A 17,739-nucleotide genomic window follows, 5' to 3' on the forward strand; every position below is an offset into this window, starting at 1 on the left:
TAACAGTACTTAATAAACCGCTTAGCGCGGTGTAGACCGTGATTCAAGCTTAGCCTGGCCGGGGAACGGGAGGAGTGTGGACCGGGAGCAGCTCCCGAGGTCATCGCCCCGCCACCGCCGCCCGATTGCTTTAGCTTGGAAATTCCGGAGCTGCAGCGGCCAGAGAGGGAGGACGACCCTGCTCGGCCCTGGCACCCTCTCAGTCCGGAAATACAGCAGCATTTGTTCCGGAGGGGAAGGCGCGAGGTTTCCGGGAAAGCAGCACCGCCCCTTAGCCCCCAGGTGGCTAGCGCTATAAAGGACCGCGCGCCCCACGGCGTCCCACTCGACGCTGAGCTCGTCTGCTACTCAGAGCTGCAACCTCGGCCTCGCTATGGCTCCCAGCGGCCCCCAGCCCGCGCTGCTCACACTCCTGGTCCTGCTCGGGGCTCTGCTCCCAGGTGAGTCAGGGGTGGGGATTGCTGTCGGGCCAGCTCCCCAAAACCCCGGGAGGACCGGCTACCAGGTCAGGTCATGCATACTTAGGTAGCTGTTTATGGGAAGGCGGGCTAGAGACAGCGATTGAAAGGCAACAGTCAGTGGGTTCGAATCCAGACCCTGCATCACCTCCAAGTGTGGCCTTGGGCTATACATTGCAGCTTTGAAAAAGGGGGTTGGAGATGGAGGGGAGGGGTGGACCTCGCTTTGTTGCCCAGGCCGGTCTTGAACTCCTGGGCTCTAGTGTGAGCCACTGCCTTGCTTGGCTAGATTGGGTCTCTGAAACTTCCGTTTCTCAGCTGTAAAAGGAGAAACGTTTTACAGCCACCTGGCAGGGTATCTGGGTCAGCACAGCACCTGGCCCCAGGACTCAATCATGATGGTTTGGGAACTTGGCTGTGCGCCCACCCAACAAAGCTTAAGGGACCCCACCCACTTCAAGATGTATATTCTGTTCCTCATCCTCTCTGACCCTGGGGAAGTCCAGGGCTGCTTCTACTCAGGGGAATTCCAGAGCTGACTTATCCGTGGCCCAAAGCTGAGAAGTGGGAGGCGCCAGCACACCCTTCCCCAGCTCCAGCCTAGCTAGGGCAGAGGGAAGAGGTCAGAGGGTCTTTCATGGTGGTGTGAGTTTGGGGAACCTGGAGGGTGGGAGATTGACAGCTTGGTTAACAGCTCAACAAAGCCTCGGATCCAGGCCAGCGTGGTGGTTCATGCCTGTAATCCCGACACTTCAGGAGGCCCAGACGGGTGAACCCCTTAAGGTCAGGAGTTGGAGACAAGCCTGGCCAACATGGCAAAAGCCCGTCTCTACTAAAAATACAAAAATTAGCTGGCATGGCGGTGGGCACCCGTGATCCCAGCTACTCGGGAAGCTGAGGCAGGAAAATCCCTTAAACCTACGAGGCGGAGGTTGCAGTGAGCTGAGATGATGCCACTGCACTCCAGCCTGGGAGACATAGAGAGATTCGGTCTCAAAAAACAAAGCGTTCTGATCCAGACTCAGACCCAGATCGCACTGCTTTCTAACTGAGTAACCATTTCCCTTTATGAAATGGGAATGGTCCCAGAATCTCCACTGGAAAATATATGGAGTCAGTGTTCTCACACCCCCATCCAAGATAGAACAAATCCGAGACAGGAATCTTTGAAGTGGGGCAGTGCTGGGCTCAGATATTTTTTCCCACCTTCGGAGGCAGCAAAATCTGAGGGACCTAATCCAAATAGGCTCGCCCGCCCTCCCTCCCTCCCTCCATCCCTTCCTTCCTTCCTTTTTTTGAGAGGGAGTCTCAGTCTGTCGCCTAGGCTGGAGTGCAGTGGCGCGATCCGGACTCACTGCAACCTCTACCTCTCAGGTTCAAGCGATTCTTCTGCCTCAGCCTCCCTGAGTAGCTGGGACTACAGGCGTGTGCCCCCACGCCTGGCTAATCACTGTGTTAGCCAGGATGGTCTCGATCTCCTGACCTCGTGATCTGCCCACCTCAGCCTCCCAAAGTGCTGGGATTACATGCATGAGCCACAGTGCCCACCCTGTAAGCCCCTTCTTTCTTTCTTTCTTTCTTTCCTTCCTTCCTTCCTTCCTTCCTTCCTTCCTTCCTTCCTTCCTTCCTTCCTTCCTTCCTTCCTTCCTTCCTTCCTTCCTTCCTTCCTTCCTTCCTTCCTTTCTTAGATGGAGCCTTGCTCATCGCGCAGGCTGGAGTGCAGTGGCGAGATCTCGGCTCACTGCAAGCTCCACCTCCTGGGTTCACGCCATTCTCCTGTCTCAGCCTCCCGAGTAGCTGGGACTACAGGTGCCTGCCACCACGCCCGGCTAATTTTTTTGTATTTTTAGCAGAGACAGGGTTTCACCGTGTTAGCTAGGATGGCCTCGATCTCCTGACCTCGTGATCCGCCCGCCTCGGCCTCCCAAAGTGCTGGGATTACAGGTGTGAGCCACCGCGCCCGGCAGCCCCTTTCTTACCTGCACTTACCTGCAAGGTAGCCAGTTGCTACCCGCCCTGTGCTGAATTACTTGTATTAGCAAGGAACAGGGTGGCTATACTCACCCACCTTACAGATGGGGAAATTGAGGCCCAAAGAGGGAAGCTGCGTGTCTCAGGGAGTGAGGAGCCAGTCTGATTCCTGGAGGGCTGACTCTCTCCATCTTACTTCTTTGGAGGGAGGAGGGCACCAACTTCACGTTAAAATCTGGTTGGACACAGTGACTCACACCTGTAATCCTGGCATTTTGGGAGGCTTAGGTGGGAGGATCGCTTGAGGCCAAGACTTTGAGATCAGCCTTAGCAACATAGTGAGACCCCATGTCTACAAAAATGTTTTTCAAATATTAGTCAGGTATGGTGGTGTCCTGTAGTCCCAGCTACTTGGGAGGCTGAGGTGGGAGGATCACTTGAGCCCAGAAGTTCAAGGTTACAGTGAGCTATGATTGTACCACTGTATATTCCAGCCTGGGTGACAGAGGGAGACCTGTTAAAAAAACAAAAAACAAAAAAAACCAATGGCTAAAATCCTCCCATGGCTCCCTATTGCCCTAAGTATAAAGAACACATGTGACTGGGCACTGTGGCTCATGCCTGTAATCCCGGCACTTTGGGAGGCTGCGGTGGGTAGATCACTTGAGGCCAGGAGTTTGAAAGCAGCCTGGCCAACGTGGCGAAACCCCGTCTCTACTAAAAATACAAAAATTAGCCGGGTGTGGTGGTGCTTGCCTTAGTCCCAGATTCTCTGGAGGCTGAGGCAGGAGAATCACTTGAACTTCGGAGGCGGAGGTTGCAGCGAGCTGATATCGCGCCACTGCACTCCAGTCTGAGTGACAAAGCGAGACTCCATCTCAAAAATAATAATAATAATAAATAAAAGCACACATCTTTAGCACGGCCTTCAGTGCTCATGGGATCTTCCTTAATTGATCTCCCGCGCTTCATCCTTGCTCACTCAGCTCCAGCCACCCTGCCCGAGGACATCTGGACTTGCGTAGAACTTACTTCCGTTTTCTCAGGACAGCCAGCCCTTCCTCATCATTTAGATCTCTGCTGAGACATTACCCTGTCACCAAGGCACTGTCTATTCTATCACCCTGTTTTGTTTTTGTCAAAGCTCGTATTAACATCAGTTATTAATTATCTTGTTTGCTCAGAATTTTTTTTTTTTTTTTTTTTTTTTTTTTTTTGAGACAGAGCCTCGTTCTGTTGCTCAGGCTGGAGTACAGTGGCACAATCTTGGCTCACTGTAACCTCCGCCTCCCGGGTTCAAGTGATTCTTGTGCCTCAGCCTCCCAAATAGCTGGGACTACAGGCACATCCCACCATGACCGGCTAATTTTTGTATTTTTAGTGGAGACGAGGTTTCGCCATGTTGGCTAGGCTGATCTCAAATTCTTGACCTCAAGTGATCTGCCTGCCTTGGCTCCCAAAGTGCTGGGATTACAGGCATGAGCCACCATGCCTGGCCTGCTCATGAATTTTCTCTTTAACTTCCACATCGAAGGCAAAGTATTGTCCTGTTAAGGCTGTGCCTCCAGCACCCAGCGCAGGCTGGGCGCACATTCCCATTGATGAACCTGATTTGTAATGCCTGTCACCTCTTCCCTCGTTTCTTCTAGGACCTGGCAATGCTCAGACATCTGTGTTCCCCCAAGAAGTCATCCTGCCCCGGGGAGGCTCCGTGGTAGTGAATTGCAGTGCCTCCTGTGACCAGCCCATCTTGCTGGGCATGGAGACTCCGTTGCCTAAAAAGGAGATACTCCCAGGTGGAAACAACTGGAAGATGTATGAACTGAGCAATGTGCAGGAAGATAGTCAACCAATGTGCTATTCAAACTGCCCTGATGGGCAGTCATCAGCTAAAACCTTCCTCACCGTGTACTGTGAGTAACTGAGCCCAGAGGGCTGGACTAGGCAGACCAGAGTGGGAGAGACGTAGAGGGGCACCTGCAGTGGCCTGGGGGGATCTTTATCACTTGCTGGTAGGGTCAAGGAGGGGCTCCTTGAAGGGCAGGTGGGGACATCCTTAGAAAGTCCCTTTAGGCCGGGTGCGGTGGCTCACGCCTGTAATCCCAGCACTTTGGGAGGCCGAGGCGGGTGGATCACAAGGTCATGAGATCGAGACCATCCTGGCTAACATGGTGAAAGCCTGTCTCTACTTAAAAAATACCAAAAATTAGCCAGGCGTGGTGGCAGGCGCCTGTAGTCCCAGCTACTCGGGAGGCTGAGGCAGGAGAATGGTGTAAACCCGGGAGGCGGAGCTTGCAGTGACCTGAGATCCGGCCACTGCACCTCCAGCCTGGGCAGCAGAGCGAGACTCCATCTTAAAAAAAAAAAAAAAAAAAAAAAGGCCGGGCGCTGTGGCTCAAGCCTGTAATCCCAGCACTTTGGGAGGCCGAGACGGGCGGATCACGAGGTCAGGAGATCGAGACCATCCTGGCTAACACGGTGAAACCCCGTCTCTACTAAAAATACAAAAAACTAGCGGGGCAAGGTGGCGGGCGCCTGTAGTCCCAGCTACTCGGGAGGCTGAGGCAGGAGAATGGCGTAAACCCGGGAGGCGGAGCTTGCAGTGACCTGAGATCCGGCCACTGCACTCCAGCCCGGGCGACAGAGCGAGACTCCTTCTCAAAAAAGAAAGAAAGAAAGAAAGAAAGTCCCTTTGTGAATTTTTTTTGGTACAATTAAAGTATCTACAGGCTGGGCATGGTGGCTCATTCCTGTAATCCCAGCACTTTGGGAGGCTGAGGCTGGCGGATCATCTTGAGATCAGGAGTTTAAGACCGAGAGTTTAAGTTTCGCCAACATGGCAAAACCCTGTCTCTACTAAAAATACAAAAATCAGCTGGGCATAGTGGCATGTGCCTGTAATCCCAGCTACTCGGGAGGCTGACACAGGAGAATTGCTTGAACCAGAGAGGCAGAGATTGCAGTGAGCCGCAACTGAGCCACTGCACTCCAGTCCGGATGACAGAGCAAGATTCCATTTCAAAAAAAAAGGTATCAACAGGAATTCAGCACATTTGAGCATTCAATAATGCCATCTCTCTATGCCTCACTCTTTGAACATATGACAAGGTCCTGCATCAGAAACTTTAATATAAGATACGAATTAAGCCAAGTGTGGTGGCTTGTACCTATAATCCCAGCTACTCCAGAGGCTGAGGCAGAAGGATGGTTTGAGCCCAGGAGTTTGAGACCGGCCTGGGAAACATAGTGAGACCCGGTTTTTTTTTTTTTTTTTTGAGACAGAGTCTCGCTCTGTCGCCCAGGCTGGAGTGCAGTGGCGCGATCTTGGCTCACTGCAAGCTCGCCTCCCGAGTTCACACCATTCTGCCTCAGCCTCCTGTGTAGCTGGGACTACAGGCGCCCGCCACCGTGCCTGGCTAATTTTTTTGTATTTTTAGTAGAGACGGGGTTTCACTATGTTAACTAGGATGGTCTTGATCTCCTGACCTCGTGATCTGCCTATCTCGGCCTTCTAAAGTGCTGGGATTACAGGTGTGAGCCACCGAGCCCAGCTGAGACCCTGTTTCTACCAGGAAAAAAAAAAAGTAAATAATTTTGCTGGGCCTCGTGGTGTGCACCTGTAATCCCAGCTGCTCCTGAGGCTGTGGTGGGAGGATTGCTTGAACCCAGGGGTTCGCATCCTAGGAGTTCGAATCCAGCCTGGACAACATAGCAAAACCCCATTTTTATTAAAAAAAAAAAAAAAAAAAAAAAAAAAAAAAAAAAAAAAAAAAAAAACAGTTAAAACTAGCCCTGGGATGGCATTTTTCACATACTGGCAACAACTGAAAGAATTGATAACAGCTGTGCTGGCAAGGCTATGGGAACATAGGCAGTCCTAGGACAGTACTATTGGGAGCATAAATAAGCCCAACCCTGTGGCGGGAAATTGGGCATCAGTTCTCAAAACGTCATGGGCTGGGCGCAGTGGCTCATGCCTGTAATCCCAACACTTTCGGAAGCCAAGGCAGGCGGATCACCTGAGGTCAGGAGTTCGAGACCAGCCTGGCCAACATGGCAAAACCCCATCTCTACTAAAAATACAAAAATTAGAGCGGGCGCGGTGGCTCAAGCCTGTAATCCCAGCACTTTGGGAGGCCGAGACGGGCGGATCACGAGGTTAGGAGATCGAGACCATCCTGGCTAACACAGTGAAACCCCATCTCTACAAAAAAAAAATACAAAAAAACTAGCTGGGCAAAGTGGCGGGTGCCTATAGTCCCAGCTACTCGGGAGGCTGAGGCAGGAGAAAGGCGTAAACCCGGGAGGCAGAGCTTGCAGTGAGCCGAGATCCGGCCGCTGCACTCCAGCCTGGGCGACAGAGCGAAACTCCGTCTCAAAACAAAACAAAACAAAAATTAGCCAGGCATGGTGGAGTGTGCCTATAGTCCATACCTGGGAGGCTGAAGCAGGAGAATCACTTGAACCCAGGAGGCGGAGGTTGCAGTGAGCCGAGATCATGCCACTGCACTCCAGCCTGGGTGACAGAGTAAGACTGTGTCTCAAAAAAAAAAAAAAAAAAAAAAAATTAGCTAGGCATGGTGGCATAAGTCTAATCTCAGGTACTCATGAGGCTGAGGTGGGAGGATCACCTGAGCCCAGAGAGATAGAGGCTGCAGTGAGCTATGATCATGCCACTGCACAACAGCATGGAAGACAGAGTGAGACCCTGTCTCAAAAACAAAAACAAAAAAACAGCAAAAAAAAAAAAAAAAAAAAAAAAAAAACACCCAGTCCCGGAAAGAGGTCTATAGGTGTCCCTACCTACAAGGGAAGTGGTAGGAGTTATGGCATTATTCACTGCCACTTTGTACAAAGGGCAAATGGGAAAGGCTAGAGAGACAAAGCGTGGCTTGGCCATACCACAGAATAGCATGCGACCGACCGTGCAGAAGAATCAGGAAGTTCCTGTGAACTGAAAAAGAAGCAGCTCTGGGGTGTATTGTAAAGTCAAAATGAAAGAAGGTGGCTGGGCGCAGTGGCTCATGCCTGTTATCCCAGCACTCTGGGAGGCTGAGATGGGCGGATCACCTGAGGTCAGTAGTTCGAGACCAGCCTGACCAACATGGAGAAACCCTGTCTCTACTAAAAATACAAAAAAAAATTAGCCAGGCATGGTGGCGCATACCTGTAATCCCAGCTACTTGGGAGACTGAGGCAGGAGAATCTCTTGAACCTGGGAGGCAGAGGTTGTGGTGAGCTGAGATTGCGCCATTGCACTCCAGCTTGGGCAAGAAGACCGAAACTCCGTCTCAAAAAAAAAAAAAAAAGAAAAGAAAAGAAATGAAAGAAGGTATGTTGAATATGAATGGCATGCCACCCTCACATTAGGGAGTGGCAGAGGGGCAGTTTCGGGGAGGCTGTATTTATGTATAAAATAGTCCTAAAAGGAAGTGGGAGAAATGACAGTATTAGTTGGCTGTGAGAAGAGAGGCTGGGAGGCTGTGGGAGAGGGCTTGGGTGTGGAGAATTCCATTTTTTTTTTTTTTTTTGAGATAGAGTTTCACTCTCGTTGCCCAGACTGGAGTGCAATGGCACGATCTCTGCTCACTGCAACCCCCAACTCCCGAGTTTAAGTGATTCTCCTGCCCCAGCCTCCCGAGTAGCTGGGATTATAGGCACAAGCCACCATGCCCGGCAAATTTTGTATTTTTAGTAGAGACAGGGTTTCTCCATGTTGATCAGGCTGGTCTCGAACCCCAACCTCAGGTGATCCGCCCGCCTCGGCCTCCCAAAGCGCCGGGATCACAGCGTGAACCGCCGCGCCCGACTGAGAATTCTCTTTTGTTGTTGTCTTTTTGAGACGGAGTCTTGCCGTGTCCCCAGCCTGGAGGGCAATGACGGGATCTCGGCTCACTGCAACCTTTCCCTCCCGGGTTCAAGTGATTCTCCTGCCTCAGCCTCCCAAGTAGCTGGAATTACAGGCGCCCACAACCACGCCCGGCTAATTTTTGGATTTTTAGTAGAGACGGGGTTTCATCATGTTGGCCAGGCTGGTCTTGATCTCCTGACCTTGTGATCTGCCCGCCTCGGCCTCCCAAAGGCTGGGATTACAGGCGTGAGCCACCGCGCCCAGCTGAGAATTCTCTTTGCGTTCTTCCTACTTTGGGGACTTTGAATGGTGGGAATGAGTTACCAAGGCCAAAATAAGGAATTCAAATGAAAACAAAACAAAATCAAAGAAGAAAAAACAGAAGAGCACTGGGCAGGCCAGGCACAGTGGCTCTATATGCCTATAATCCCAGCGATTTAGGAGGCTGAAGTAGGAGGATCGCTTGGAGGCCAGGAGTTGGACACCAGCCTGGGCAACACAGCAAGACCCCATATCTACAAAAAATAAAAAACCTAGCCAAGCGTGGGTGGCATACTTGTAGTCCCAGATACTCAGGAAGCTGAGGTGGGAGGATCGCCTGAGCCTAGGATGTCCAGGCTGCAGTGAGCCGTGATGACACCACTGCACTCCAGCCTGGGTGACTGAGAGAGACCCTGTCTCTAAAAAATAAAAACTGGCCAAGTGGCTTTGGGATTCGCCTTGGGTTCCAGTCCTAGCAAGGCCTTTAACACTATGGAGGACGTGGCTTCTGTGTTTACCTCGCAGTCAGGTGAGACCTCCTCTGATGGGTAAAATGACACGGTGAGGGACAAAGGACGTTCTCCTATCATTGTGTCAGGACAAGGAAGCCTCTGGGTAAATGATCAGCTTTGCTTCTGATTTGGAGGGTGGGTGAGCAGATGCTGACCTTCCCAGGTGAGGGAAGTCCCTGAACATTCCAAGCAGCTTCTGAAACCCCAGGGAAACCTCTTTGAAGGTCTTTTCTGCACCTCTGCCTGATAGGTGGTTTTTTTTTTTTTTTTTTTTTTTTTTTGAGACAGAGTCTTGCTCTGTTGTCCAAGCTGGATCACTGCAACCTCCATCTCCCAGGTTCAAACAATTCTCCTGCCTCATCCTCTCTAGTAGCTGGGATTACAGGCACCCGCCACCATGCCTGGCTAATTTTTGTATTTTTAGTAGAGACAGAGTTTCACCAAGTTGACCAGACTGGTCTCGAATTCCAGATCTCTGGTGATCCACCCGCCTCAGCCTCCCAAAGTGCTGGGATTACAGTCTTGAGCCACCGCTCCCGCCTCTGCCTGATAGCTGAGAGCGTAGAATTCCAGGTTTGAGACCTGGCTCTGCCACATTTCTCCCTCTATGACTGTGAGTGCCCCGCTTTGCCTGAGTTTTTACCTCTGTGAAATGGAGCAGATGGCTGGCACAGGTAGCAAAGGAGTAAAAGGTGTGTGGGAGGGTGTTACCTGAGAGAGACTCTAGCTTAGTCTTGCGCCATCCGTGGTGTAAACATAAAGAAGCCTCCCTGGATGGCTCAATCTTCTCCAAAAAGGTTAGAGGTGTAATTCCTAGAGGAGGTGACCACTAGCTGGGCTTTGAAGGATGTGTAGGAGTTCATAAAGACAGGCATTCTGGGCAGGGGGAACAGCCTGGGCAAAAGTTTGGAGCAGGGAGGAATCTTGATGGGGGCAGGAGGAGGAGGAGGTAGGTTAGTGTGGGCCAGGTGCAGTGGCTCACACCTGTAATCCCAGCGCTTTGGGAGGCCAAAGCAAGAGGACTGATTGAGCCCAGGAGTTCGAGACCAGCCTGGGCAACATAGCGAGACCCTATCTCTAAGAAAAAATAAAAAATTTAGCAGGGTACAGTGGCATATGCTTGTACTCACAACTACTCTGGAGGCTCAAGTGGGAGGATCATTTGAGCCCACGTATTTTTTTGTTTTTCTTTTTTTGAGATGGAGTCTCTCTCTGTGGCCCAGGCTGGAGTGCAATGGTGCCATCTTGGCTCACTGCAGCCTCTGCCTCCTGGGTTCAACCGATTCTCCTGCCTCAGCCTCCCAAGTTGCTGGGATTACAGGTGCCCACCATCATGCCCAGCTAATTTTTTTGTATTTTTAGCAGAGATAGGGTTTTACCATGTTAGCCAGGCTAGTCTTGAACGCCTGACCTCAAGTGATCCTCCTGCCTCGGCTTCCCAAAGTGCTGGGATTACAGGTGTGAGCCACTGAGCCTGGTCAAGCCCAGGAATGTGAGGTTACAGTCAGCTGTGATTGCGCCACTGCATTCCAGCCCGGATGACAGAGAGAGACCCTACCCCTAAAAAAAAAAAGTTGATTGATGGGAGGAGGGGTGAGGTTGGCAGTGCCTTCAATGCCAGGTGGAGGAGCTGGGACTTTCCTTCTCGGGGTGATAGGGAGTCTTGGAGGGTTTGTGAGCAGGCCAGGGATTAGATAGCTGAAGGCTGGATTTACCGGAAGCCAAACAGCAGTTGGCTATGGTCCTTGTCCATGTGGCCCATGTTGTGGGCAGTGACCGTATCCAAGAAGGGAAGGACAGACAAATATTTGAATACTTCAGTGACCAGGATTTGGTAAAGGACTGAAGGTCGGCCGGGCCCGGTGGCTCAAGCCTGTAATCCCAACACTTTGGGAGGCCAAGGCGGGCGGATCACGAGGTCAGGAGATCGAGACCATCCTGGCTAACACGGTGAAACCCCGTCTCTACTAAAAAAAAAAATACAAAAAACTAGCCGGGCGAGGTGGCGGGCACCTGTAGTTCCAGCTACTCGGGAGGCTGAGGCAGGAGAATGGCGTGAACCCGGGAGGCAGAGCTTGCAGTGAGCTGAGATCCGGCCACTGCACTCCAGCCCAGGCCACAGAGCAAGACTCTATCTCAAAAAAAAAAAAAAAAAGGACTGAAGGTCAGAGTCAAGAGAGGTGAGAGCAGGAGAGACTCCCTCTCCTCTGCACCAGGCAGCTGAGCTGGGTTTCTCTAGGGGCTGAGGTTTGAGGGTACCTCAAGTTCTGTAAGAGTCTGTAGGAGGTGGTAAGAAAGAAGAGCTGGAGGTCAGAGTTTCCTTGACCATATATATATATATTTTAACAGCTTAACAGCTTTCTGTTTTATTTTTAGACACAGGGTCTCACTTTGTCACCCAGGCCGGAGTGCAGTGGTACCATCATAGCTGACTGCAGCCTCCAACTCCCAGGTTCAAGAAATTCTCCTCCCACCCTTAGCCTCCTGAGTAGCTGGGACTACAGGTGTGGGCCACCAGAAAGCCCAGCTTGTTTTTTTTTTTTTTTTTTTTTTTTGGTGTTTGTTTTGAGATGGAGTTTCGCCCTTGTTGCCCAGGCTGGAGTCCAATGCCACGATCTTGGCTCACCACAACCTCCGCCCCCCAGGTTCAAGCAATTCTCCTGCCTCAGCCTCCTGAGTAGCTGGGATTACAGGCATGCGCCACCACGCAAGGCTAACTTTGTAGTTTTAGTAGAGATGGGGTTTCTCCATTTTGGTCAGGCTGGTCTCAAACTCCCAACCTCAGGTGATCCACCCGCCTCGGCCTCCCAAAGTGCTGGGATTACAGGCATGAGCCACTGTGTGACCTTTTTTTTTTTTTTTTTTTTTGAGACGGAGTCTCGCTCTGTCGCCCAGGCTGGAGTACAGTGGCGTGATCTCAGCTCACTGCAAGCTCTGCCTCCCGGCTTCACGCCATTCTCCTGTCTCAGCCTCCCGAGTAGCTGGGACTACAGGCGCCCACCACCATGCCCAGCTAATTTTTTGTATTTTTAGTAGAGATGGGGTTTCACCGTGTTAGCCAGGATGGTCTTGATCTCCTGACCTCGTGATCCGCCCACCTTGGCCTCCCAAAGAGTTGGGATTACAGGTGTGAGCTACCACGCCTGGCCTGGCCAGGCTGGTCTTGAACTCCTGACTTCAGGTGATCCATCCTCTCCGGCCTCCCAAAGTGCTGGGATTACAGGCATGAGCCACCAAGCCTGGCTGAAGCACAGCTTGTTTTTTATTTTTTATTTTTTTTGAGAAATGAGGTCTTGCAATGTTGCCCAAGCTAGCCTTGAACTCCTGGCCTCAAATGATCCCGCCTTGGCCTCCCAAAGTACTGGGATTACAGGTGTGAGCCACCATGCTCCAGCCTTGCTTTCTTGAGATATGATTTAGAATACCATAAAATTCATCCCTTTTAAGCATACAATTCAATGACTTTTATACAAACAACCATGACTACAATCTAATTTTAAAATATTTCCATCACTCTAAAAATGAAACCTCCTGCTTATATACAGCGACTCTGTCTACCTCTTAAGTGAATTCATAATACTCCCACCTCTAATAACCCTATTTTACAGTTAAGGAAACTGAGGTTCAGAGAGACAAAGTCACTTACCCACAGCAAAGAAGCAAGACTGGATATCAAATGCAGGACCCCCGGGTCCTGATGCTTTTTTTTTTTCTCTGAAAGAGAATCTCACTGTGTCACCCAGTCCAAAGTGCAGTGGCGCGATCTTGGTTCACTGCAATCTCTTCCTCCTGGGCTCAAGTGATCCTTTCACCTCAGCCTCCCAGGTAGCTGGGATTACAGGCACACAACACCACCCCTGGCTAATTTTTGTATTTTTAGTAGAGACGGGGTTTCACCATGTTGGCCAGGCTGGTCTTGAACTCCTGACCTCAGGTGATCGCCTGCCTCGGTCTCCCAAAGTGTTGAGATTATAGGCATGAGCCGCCACGCACAGCCTTTTTGTTGTTAGGCTCTGTCATTCATGACTTTTTTTTTTTTTTTTTTTAATAGAAATGGGGTTTTTCTTTCCTAGGCTAAAGTACAGTGGCATGATCACAGCTCACTGTAGCCTTAAACTCCTGGGCTCAAGTGAGCTTCCTGCCTCAGCCTCCCAAGTAGCAGGGACTACAGGTGTGTACCACCACACCCAGTTAACCATTCATTCATTCATTTATTTTGAGATGGAGTCTCGCTCTGTCACCTAGGCTGGAGTGCAGTGGCACAATCTCAGCTCACTGCAACGTCCACCTCCCAGGTTCAAGCGATTCTCCTGCCTCAGCCTCCCGAGTAGCTGAGACTACAGGCATGTACCACCATGCCTGGCTAATTTGTGTATTTTTAGTAGAGATGGGGTTTCACTATGTTGGTCAGTCTGGTCTCGAACTCCTGGCCTCGTGATCCACCCGCCTTGGCCTCCCAAAATTCTGGGATTAAAGGCATGAGCCAACGCGCCCTGCCAACCTGTTTATTTTTTATTTTTCTTTGAGATAGGGGTCTCCCTATGTTGCCCAGGCTTGTCTTGAACTCCTGGCCTCAAGTGAGCCTCTTGCCTTGGCCTCACAAAGTGCTAGGATTACGGCCTGAGCCACCACACCTGGCTAACAGGTTTTTTGTTTTGTTTTGTTTTAAATAATGTCTAGGCCAAGTGTATTTGCTCTCACCTGTAATCCCAGCACTTTGGGAGTCCAGGGTGGGCAGATCACTTGAGGTCAGGAATTGGAGACCAGCCTGGGCAACATGCTGAAACCCCGTTTCTACTAAAAATACAAAAATTAGCTGGGTGTGGTGGTGCATGCCTGTAATCCCAGCTACTCAGGAGGCTGAGGCAGGAGAATCGCTTGAACTCAGGAGGCAGAGGTTGTAGTGAGCCAAGATTGCGCTATCACCCTCCAGCCTGGGCGACAGAAGGAGACCCAGTTTAAAAAATTAATTGATTGATTAAAAATAAAAATACAAAAATTAACCAGGTATGGTGGTATGTGCCTGTAAATCTAAGCTACTCAGGAGGCTGAAGCAGGAGAATTGCCTGAACCCCAGAGGTGGAGGTTGCAGTGAGCCGAGATCGAGCTACTGTTTGCCCAGTCTAGAGCATTGAGCTGCTGAATTTATTTGACCAGACACCTAGCAATTGACTTTGAAGTTCTTTTCCACTTTTCACTCTAAGATGCTGCTGTCATGAATAAGGAATTTTTTGATCCCCTTCACAAACACTCGGGTCCCTCTTACCAGCTTTCACTGAAGATCTTGACATTCCTATCTGCTTAGGTGTCTGGGAGTGTTTGGGGGAGATACCGAAGAGGTGGGGCTCCCAGGCAGGTGCGGTTTGTCTGTTAGGCAGGCAGCAAGGTCCAGTTCACCAGACACCCCCACCTCTGTTTTCCTGCAGGGACTCCAGAACGGGTGGAACTGGCACCCCTTCCCTTTTGGCAGCCGGTGGGCAAGAACCTTACCCTACGCTGCCAGGTGGAGGGTGGAGCACCCAGGGCCAAGCTCACTGTGGTGCTGCTCCATGGAGAGAAGGAGCTGAGTCGGCAGTCAGCGGTGGGGGAGCCCGCCGAGGTCACGACCATGGTGCCTGTGAGCAGAGATGACCACGGAGCCAATTTCTCGTGCCGCACTGAACTGGACCTTCGGCCCTGTGGGCTGGGGCTGTTTGAGAACACCTCGGCTCCTCACCAGCTCCAAACCTTTGGTGAGGATTGAAGAAGCCAGCAGGGAGAGGGTGGAGGTGGGGTATCCTGCGATGGGGTGCCTGTGGCCACAGGATCTTTTGAGACGGGTGTGGCCCCGGCTAAGGGAGGCATGTGTTCTAGGCATATGTAACCTAGGCTGCTGAGTCACCCTGGAAGAGGATCTCGCAGGAGGGGGAATGAAATGCTCCAGAGAAGGGCTTCAGGATGTCCATCCCTGTCTGCTCACACCTTTCCTCTCTCCCTAGACCTGCCAGCCACTCCCCCACAACTTGTCAGCCCCCAGGTCCTAGAGGTGGACACGCAGGAGACCGTGGTCTGTTCCCTGGATGGGCTGTTCCCAGTCTCAGAGGCTCGGGTCTACCTGGCACTGGGGGACCAGAAGTTGAACCCCACAGTCACCTATGGCAACAACTCCCTCTCGGCCAAGGCCTCAGTCAAGGTGACCGCAGAGGAGGAGGGCACCCAGCGGCTGTTGTGTTCAGTAATGCTGGGGACCCAGACCCAGGAGACACGGCAGACAGTGACCATCTACAGTAAGAAGGGGCAGGGGCGGAGCGGGGCTTCTCGGGGGTGTGACCTGAACCCAGGGCGGGGCTCACTGTGTGCTCATCCCAGGCTTTCCGGCACCCAACGTGATTCTGACTGAGCCAGAGGTCTCAGAAGGGACTGAGGTGATAGTGAAGTGTGAGGCCCACTCTACAGCCAAGGTGACGCTGAATGGGGTTCCAGCCCAGCCACCGGGCCCGAGGGCCGAGTTCCTGCTGAAAGCCACCCCAGAGGACAACGGGCGCAGCTTCTCCTGCTCTGCAACCCTGGAGGTGGCCGGCCAGCTTGTACACAAGAACCAGACCCGGGAGCTCCGTGTCCTGTGTGAGTGGGGCTGCTGGTCAATGACCCCTATCCCCCAAGGCCCAATCCCTGAAGTCCCATCAGGTCTTGCCCTCCAAGTCCTGTCCCTACCCACCTCCATGTCATCTTGTTGTGTTTTTCCAGATGGACCCCGACTGGACGAGAAGGATTGTCCAGGAAACTGGACGTGGCCAGAAAATTCCCAGCAGACTCCAATGTGCCAGGCTTGGGGGAACCCCTTGCCCCAGCTCAAGTGTCTAAAGGATGGCACTTTCCCATTGCCCATTGGGAAATCAGTGACTGTCACTCGGGATCTTGAGGGCACCTACCTCTGTCAGGCCAGGAGCTCTCGAGGGGAGGTGACCCGCGAGGTGACCGTGAATGTGCTCTGTGAGTGAGCCGGCGTGCAGAGCTGGGTGGGGGAAGGGGCCATGAACCCAATGCAATCCTCACCCCCCGTTGTATCCTCCCCACAGCCCCCCAGTATGAAATGGTCATCATCATTGTGGTAGCAGCCGCAGTCATCCTGGGTATTGCAGGCTTCGCCACGTACCTCTATAACCGCCAGCGGAAGATCAGGAAATACAGACTACAGCAGGTTCAAAACGGCACCCCCATGAAACCAAACACGCAAGCCACGCCTCCCTGAACCTATCCCAGGACAGCGCCTCTTCCTCGGTCCTCCCATATCGGTGGCAGTGGTGCCACACTGAACAGAGTATGCCATGCAGCTACACCCACTGGCCCTGGGATGCCAGAGGACAGGGCATTGTGCTCAGTCAGATGCAGACAGCATTTGGGGCCATGGTACCTGCACACCTAAAACACTAGGCCATGCATCTGATCTGTAGTCACATGACTAAGCCAAGAGAAAGGAGCAAGACTCAAGACCTGATGGATGGATATCAAAGTCTAGCCTGACGAGAGGGGAAGTAGTGGGGGAGACATACCCCCACCATGAGGACATACAGCTGGGAAATGCTGAAACTTGCTGCCTATTGGGTATGCTGAGACCCCACAGACTTACGGAAGAAGTGACCCTCCACAGACGTGTAGCATCAAAACACAAAGGCCCACACTTCCTGATGGATGCCAGCTTGGGCACTGCTGTCTACTGACCCCAACCCTTGATGATATGTATTTATTCATTTGTTATTTTACCAGCTATTTATTGAGTGTCTTTTATGTAGGCTAAATGAACATAGGTCTCTGGCCTCAGGGAGCTCCCAGTCCTAATCACATTCAGGGTCACCAGGTACAGTTGTACAGGTTGTACACTGCAGAAGGGTGCCTGGCAAAAAGATCAAATGGGGCTGGGACTTCTCATTGGCCAACCTGCCTTTCCCCAGAAGGAGTGATTTTTCTATCCGCACAAAAGCACTGTATAGACTAGTAGTGGTTACAGGTTCAGGGATTACCCAGTAAGGCCTTATTCCTCCCTTCCCCCCAAAACTGACAACTTTGTTAGCCACCTCCCCACCCACATACATTTCTGCCAGTGTTCACAATGACACTCAGTGGTCATTCCTGGACATGAGTGCCCGGGGACTATGCCCAACCTATGCCTTGTCCTCTTGTCCTGTTTGCATTTCACTGGGAGCTTGCACTATGCAGCTCCAGTTTCCTGCAGTGATGAGGGTCCTGCAAGCAGTGGGGAAGGGGGCCAAGGTATTGGAGGACTCTCTCCCAGCTTTGGAAGCCTCATGCGTGTGTGTGTGTGTATGTGTGTGTAGACAAAATCTCCCTCTGTCAACCCAGGCTGGAGTGCAGTGGTGCAATCATAGTTCACTGCAGCCTTGACCTCCTGGGCTCAAGTGATCCTCCCATCTCAGCCTCCTGAGTAGCTGGGACCATAGGCTCACACCACCATACAAGGCAAATTTGATTTTTTTTTTTTTAAGAGACAGGGTCTCGCAACATTGCCCAGACTTCCTTTGTGTTAATAAAGCTTTCTCATCTGCCTCAGCCTTATGTGAGTTGAGGGGAGGTGTCACATCCAGCTGGAGTCCTTTCTAAGCAGCCACAGCCAGATCCTCCCACTTCCTCCCCCAAGAAAACATTGTGGGTTGATGGCCATACCCTTAGGTTCTGGTCCAAATCTGGG

General features: G+C 51.7%; 1 protein-coding gene across 1 annotated transcript; it reads left to right on the plus strand.

Annotated features, from left to right (window-relative positions):
- The first annotated feature begins 186 nt into the window (after positions 1–186).
- Positions 187–17,597, plus strand: ICAM1 (intercellular adhesion molecule 1). Its single transcript, XM_010373779.2, has 7 exons — positions 187–440; positions 4,079–4,342; positions 14,480–14,785; positions 15,032–15,319; positions 15,402–15,656; positions 15,780–16,025; positions 16,112–17,597. Exons 1-7 carry the CDS (start codon positions 374–376, stop codon positions 16,282–16,284), a joined length of 1,599 nt encoding a protein of 532 aa, XP_010372081.2. The 5' UTR covers positions 187–373; the 3' UTR covers positions 16,285–17,597.
- The last annotated feature ends 142 nt before the right edge of the window (positions 17,598–17,739 follow it).

The sequence above is a fragment of the Rhinopithecus roxellana genome, chromosome 8 (genome assembly GCF_007565055.1).
Source record: "Rhinopithecus roxellana isolate Shanxi Qingling chromosome 8, ASM756505v1, whole genome shotgun sequence".
Lineage (NCBI taxonomy): Eukaryota > Metazoa > Chordata > Mammalia > Primates > Cercopithecidae > Rhinopithecus > Rhinopithecus roxellana.

What these genes read in the sequence shown, in the direction of transcription:
- ICAM1 (XM_010373779.2), top strand. Translation starts at nt 374, where the DNA reads ATGGCTCCCAGCGGCCCCCAGCCCGCGCTGCTCACACTCCTGGTCCTG. An exon ending in TCACCAGCTCCAAACCTTTG is followed by an intron (nt 14,786 to 15,031) that starts GTGAGGATTGAA and finishes CTCTCTCCCTAG; the next exon opens with ACCTGCCAGCCACTCCCCCA. An exon ending in GCAGACAGTGACCATCTACA is followed by an intron (nt 15,320 to 15,401) that starts GTAAGAAGGGGC and finishes TGCTCATCCCAG; the next exon opens with GCTTTCCGGCACCCAACGTG.